At 49.5% G+C, this 6,000-nt stretch overlaps 1 protein-coding gene across 3 annotated transcripts in view; it reads left to right on the top strand.

Moving 5' to 3' along the window:
• The first annotated feature begins 527 nt into the window (after positions 1-527).
• COL24A1 (collagen type XXIV alpha 1 chain) overlaps positions 528-6,000 on the top strand; it is a 389,096-nt gene continuing 383,623 nt past the window's right edge. For all 3 annotated transcript variants that reach the window (XM_082612777.1, XM_082612779.1, XM_082612778.1), the window contains exon 1: positions 528-927. In XM_082612777.1, coding sequence (XP_082468903.1) covers positions 869-927 — 59 coding nt within the window. In that variant the 5' untranslated portion in view covers positions 528-868. The remainder of the gene's footprint in view (positions 928-6,000) is intronic.

The following is a 6,000-nucleotide window of genomic DNA, read 5'->3' as shown; positions in this document are numbered from 1 at the left end:
TGAAAAAGGAAACGGTACATGGACACTTGGAGGAAGGATACTAGTCACCTACAAGCTTCGGGAATGTCGAGGGAGTACAGTGTGGGAAGCGAGAGGGTCGGAGCTGTGCCTGGGCGGCTGCGAGCGCGCCCCAGGCGCGGCGGGCCCAGGGGCTTGCGGACAGGGGCGCCCCAGCCGGGCGCGGGGTGGGGGAAAGGTTGCGGGGCGGAGGGGGAGGTGTGCACTACGTTTGGTGACGTCATTGCAAGTCAGTGAGCGGTGAAATTTAACACCGGCCGGATTTGCTTGGCTCCTCTTCTTCCAGGGGAAGCAGCCGGCGTCAGTCAACGCCGAGCGCCTGCAGTTGCCACCGGTCCCCTCGCACGGACTAGATTTCCGAAGTGGGTGTGTGTACTTGTATGACAAATGTTCCAGCGCGGGTTGTTTCCAAGGACTTCCTCCCCCACTTCATCTCCTTCCCTCCCCCCACCCCTTTCTCCTCCCAGGCCCAAAGCAGAGGACTCCACTGGAGTCACGGAGTCGTCTTTGAACCGCAAGTGAACTCGAGGGCTGCACTCGCAGCCGAGCTCCCGCTGTTGCCGGCGCCCCGCCGCCTGCCCGTGAGGTCTCCTCGCCCGCCCTCCCAGGGCAGCACTCCCCCCGGACTTGTCCGTTACCGAGCTAGGGAGCCTAGCTGCCTACCCTCCGGGTGCTATTTCTTTCCTCCTTCCCATCTCCCCCCTCCCCTTGTGGTTATTGTTGAGGTTTTGGAGCATCGTTTTCATGTGATTTTCCCCCCCTTTTTCATGGACAGTACCTGCACCCTTAGCAGTTCGGAGCTGGCTTCTGTTTTCCGTTAGCGCTTCGCTGTACGGACAAATGCATACAAATGCATTTAGGAGCCCGCAGGACAAGGCGTGGTGGACAGGTCTCCCACACGGCAAAAACGTAAGTAGCCCACCCGCCAGGGCAGGGGTTAGAGCACCCCCTCTCCCCACCCCCTGGATCCGCTGAGCACGTTGGAGATCTGTGCACCAGCTCCCTGGCACTTTTTTGAAGTTGGGAGTCGGTGAACAGCCGTGGCATCCTCCTGTTGTCTCCTCAATTTGTAAAATACTGTGTTTGAAAGGAAGCCTCCTGCCAGTGGGTCTCTCAGACAGTTTATGCTAAAGAGATCCTGCGGCTCGGGAGGAGAAGCCCGCTGGCTCGCGGCCCGACGCGGGCGGCCGTGGCTCCCGCAGCTCCGGAGCTGGACTCGGACGCCAACCCCGGGCTCCAGCTCCCGTCGCCCTCGCGCTCTCCTTCCCTTCTCCTCCCTCAGAGCCCTGGCTGAGGTCCTGTTTCTCCGCGGTGCTCCTCGGGGCGTGCACTCTGGGTACTGCTGGGGCGCTTAGGTGTCCCCTGGGCTCTGTGCGCGAAGCCTGGACCGTGGGGCACAGGCGTGAGGGCAGGGTTGCCGGGTAGGGGGAGAGGGTGCCCACAGAACCTCGGGCATCAGGGCGCTCCTGGACTCATGGGACTCAGCGGCAGTCTCCTGTAGTCTTAAGGCCAACAAGCGTGCTGTCCATCTGGGGCCCAGGCTGCGCCCTGGTCACTGGAGTGTCACTGCGGAAGGGGCTGGACGCGGGGAGGGGGGCGGGGCTGCTGCTCCCGGGGAGTGTTCGCGCCGACCCTGGCTGCCACCCCACCTTCTCTTTGGGCGCTGTACCTGCTCCCACTGCCTCACTCGGAAAAGAGCGTAGATTGGGGGTCGGGGGGGGGGCGCATGGCCTTGGCTGGCTGCCCTGGTCCCCCTGGAAGAGGTCAGTGGGTTACGCAAGTTTAATTCTGGCCCCGGGGGCGGGAGGGACGAAAGCGACTATAGTCGTTCTCTGCCACTAGGCTGCCCCTCGGGAGAGTAGGTAGGAGGAGGGCCGGGGGCAGAACTGACCGCGCAGCTAAGGGGAGGCGGGGTGCGGAGAAAGACCGCCTTGTGGCAGTGTTTGTGTGAACATGTGCTTCCCAGCCGCTTGCAGCCGGGCCTGGCTGGGGCGCGCGCCGTCTCTCCTCCGACTTCTGGAAGCCAGGGCAGGCAGCCGGCTTCCCCAGTGACAAGGATGCACATCCCCACGCGCCCGCAGCGCGTGACTCAGTGAGCGGGAAAGCTCGTAACCTCAGCAACCGCGTGCGTGCGGCGAGGTGCCCAGGGCCCGGGAGGCCTGACACTTCTCCGCCAGGGTCCGCGAAGAGGCCAGACTCTGCCAGCCGCCTGACCCAGGGCGGCTCACGCCGGTCTCATTAGTTTCCCAAGCAGGTTTCTCGCCACTTTTCTCCGGTGAAGTCCCTTGCATGGACCCTCCCGGAAAGAGGGGTGGGGAGCGCAACGGATCCTGACGGACATGGCGCATCTTCCCAACGGTCTAGGGCGGGTGGAACGGTGGAATGAGGCTTGGGTACCCGCGGATCCAGAGCCACCGGGAGTGGCTGGGTGAGGTCCTCCGCGTCCTGTCCAGCCTCCGCCTCCAGCCATGTGCCCTTCTTGCTCTCCCTGCCAGCTCCGGCCCTAGGGCTTTACCTTGGCCACTCGAAGCCCACGTTGCTAACATTCCCCATGGTAGTTGTAACCAACCTCTCAGATTAAAGCAGATCTTCAGCTCCTAGCCCCTGTCTTGTCTGGTTTACACTTCCCTTCCAGACGCTCCTAGAAAAGGCCCTGCATAAATTCTTGGGCAGTTTGGAGTTTGTAAATTGGGTCCAGATGACTGGGGGGAGGGAGGCAGAGAAACCAAACAGAATGGATTACATCGAGGAACTTCTGAGGAAAAATTAGACTATGTGGAATGGGGAAAATAAAATCCTTGTGGAGAGACATCAGGGTGGGTAGGGGGATCCTGCGTGAAGGCCCTGGTCTCTCCTGCACTCCTAGATGGCCTCCCAGCCAGGGGCCTTGCAGCCTCCTGCGATATCCAGTTTGCTCCATGATAGTTCCCAGTGGGGGTGGGCTGCAGAAAATTAACAGTAATTCAAGATTACATCAGATTGCAGCCCCTCACAGCTCTAATCACACATGCAAAGTAGGGAAAGGTAGTTACTGACTGAGCTGAGAAAATTGTTTCTTGAAAAAATCAAGTTTCTGGGCTTCCCTGGTGGCGCAGTGGTTGAGAGTCCGCCTGCTGATGCAGAGTACATGGGTTCGTGCCCCGGTCCGGGAAGATCCCACATGCCACGGAGCAGCTGGGCCCGTGAGCCATGGCCGCTGGGCCTGCGCGTCCGGAGCCTGTGCTCCTCAATGGGAGAGGCCACAACAGTGAGAGGCCCGCATACCACAAAAAAAAAAAAAAAAAAAAAAAAAAAAATCCAGTTTCTGTAAAGAATTAAGATTCTTCAGTTTGAAATTAATGCTATCAGCCTCATAGGGAAAGGGACTTAGGAGAAGCAGCTGATTAGCTGATGATGTCAGGCCACTGAATTAAACCTTAGAGTGCCCCATGAAATCCCTGAGATTTTAACTTTCCACCATCCTTTTGTAACTTTCCACCATCCTTTTGTGGTGATGTTTTTCTGTGAGAGCAGGAGCAGTTTTTTTAAAATCACACTTCTGATTGGTCACCCAGAAACATTTACAGTTTTAAAACTAGATCCTTAAAGACATTTTATTTCAAAGGGCTGCTTTTAGTTGGATTACCTAATGTGAATTTGTGGAATTAATAAAAAACAAAAATTAAAACCAAGAGTCAGTGTTAGATACATTGATTTAACATGTTGCCAGAAAGTCTCCCAGGCAGGCTATTATGGTCATTAAAGGGTTTCTGTAACCAAAGGGGGAAACAAAGTTTGGTATATAAACATCTATTTCCTAGCTAGCACGAAATTCTATTTTTAAAGTTGCTTAGTTATCTTTGCATTCAAATAAACGTTTAAAATAAACTGATGTCTCAGGGAGAGGAATTGTAATTTATAGAAAGTAATTTTGAGTGTTATTTATACATTCTGCTTGGTAATCGGTGAAGCTGCAGGAGAATAATAAATTTTATTATGGGAATTTGAATAGCTGTACTAGTTTCCTTGCCATGCTTTGCAGCTGTGACTTGTTTTAGAATTTGTAATTCTGAGTAAGAAGTGAAGTAAAGACGCTTTCATTTTCATTCTCATAAAAGGCTAGCATTCTGCCATTCATTCACTCATCATTTACTCATTTATTCAGCAAATGTTTACTGAGCTCCAGCTAAGTGTCTAGCATGGTTCTAGGCAGAAGTGATACAATGATTGAGCAAGACAGAAGCCTAATTGCTACCCTCCCAATGTGCCCAGGTTAGTATAGGAAACAGAAAATGAAACAACCAAGTATAACAAAATGAGATAAGGGTATACACAGAGGACATCTAACAGTCTTGGTAGTTGGGGAAGGTCGGGAGGAGTAATACTGGAAGGAAAGGCTGACCAAAGGCAATGAAATCTAGACTCAGACCTAAGTGGAAAATGCATGGAGCGTTACAGACAGAGAGAACAGTAAAAGGCTTAGAGGTGAGACAGCACAGTGCATTTGAGGGCCTGAAAGAAATGAAGTTGGTTGGAGCACACATTCTAGGGGAGAAGTGACTGGAGCTGGATCTGGAGAGAGAAACAGAGACTAGATCATGCAAAGCCTTTACTTTCTTAGCTAAATAAATGGAGGTTAGGATCACCTGGCTTCTTGATCTTGGGGTCAGTGCGCAGGTGGAAAATGTTAGAGAAGTTATATATTTGTTTAAACTCAAGACCACCTGATAGTCTCATTGACTGAAGATTGATACATTCATTCATTTAAAAATCTTTATTTAACAGTAGTGTGTGCCAGAAACTTTGCTAGGCTAGGCAGTACTCAGTTTAACAATCTCTGTGGTACTGCAAGGAGAGACTATTTTAAGTGTATATTTCTTCCCTGCTACTGACTGGACTCTAGGCATTTTGATCACTTGAAGTCCTCAAGCATATTTATCTCCTTTGCATTTCATGAGTTGCCTGTATGCTTGGAATTTAACCAAAAGCTCTAGTATGTTTCACACTAGATTAGTTATACAAGTACCTATTGAGTTGAATTCATTTTGTATAAGTTTTTGACACTTTACTCCCTACTGCTGGGATAAGAACTGCTTTTCAGTTATTTTGGGAACAAAGTACAGAAATTTTACTATTACTGGATCTTAGCAGCTAGTAAAGAGCAAAATCTGTAAAGCTGTCATGACTTACAGAATTTTTTGGCTTGTAAACCCAGTGTGATGGAAATTGTTGAAATTCTTGATGTATATTACATGTATGTTTTTCAGATTAGTCTACTTTTTCCAATTGGTTTAAATGAAAATCGCCCATTCAATTAAAAAAAAAAGTTTCTTGTTCACAAATTGAACCTGTGTAGGAATGAGCATCAGTAACTTGAGGACATATATCATAAAACCTGAAAGTCTCATGGGTGCCCTAAACAAAAAGATGCCTGAAATTCCCCTGAAGTAACTTAAACCCTTCAGATAAAGAGAAAGTTGAATAGCTCTAAGAATTATTTAGGGAAGATGCCTGGGATGGATATTAGTTCCTTAAATATTCTGAGTATGCTCTTTAGATATCTATTTCCTGCTTGATCCCCTCTAGGCCTTCACCCTTCACGTGTCTGGTCATGTTTTGACTGTGGCTTATGTCAAACTGAAAATGTGGCTAGCAGACCAGACACACAGAGTATTTCACATTTTGTTATATATCCTCAGTAATATTATGGGTTATATTTGCTGAACATTTATTGAATGTTTCTTACCATATTGTTAACTTCTTTCAGACCTGGTCTGATTTTGTTAAATGTCTGAGTATATGTACTTCTGTTACTTTATATTAATGACACATGGTCCAGACATACAAAAAAATGAACAAAAACAGGCATGGTTTGAATATTTGAAAAATATTCATATTTAATACAGTAACTAGACTTTTTATTAGGGTACACTAAATGTATGAACAAATTAGCAAAGTAGACTATTTTAGGTTACTTAATTAAAAAGAATTGACCAGAACTGT

The sequence above is a fragment of the Mesoplodon mirus genome, assembly GCF_964341445.2.
Source record: "Mesoplodon mirus genome assembly, chromosome: 3".
Lineage (NCBI taxonomy): Eukaryota > Metazoa > Chordata > Mammalia > Artiodactyla > Ziphiidae > Mesoplodon > Mesoplodon mirus.
This window is presented reverse-complemented; position numbering and strand designations above follow the sequence as displayed.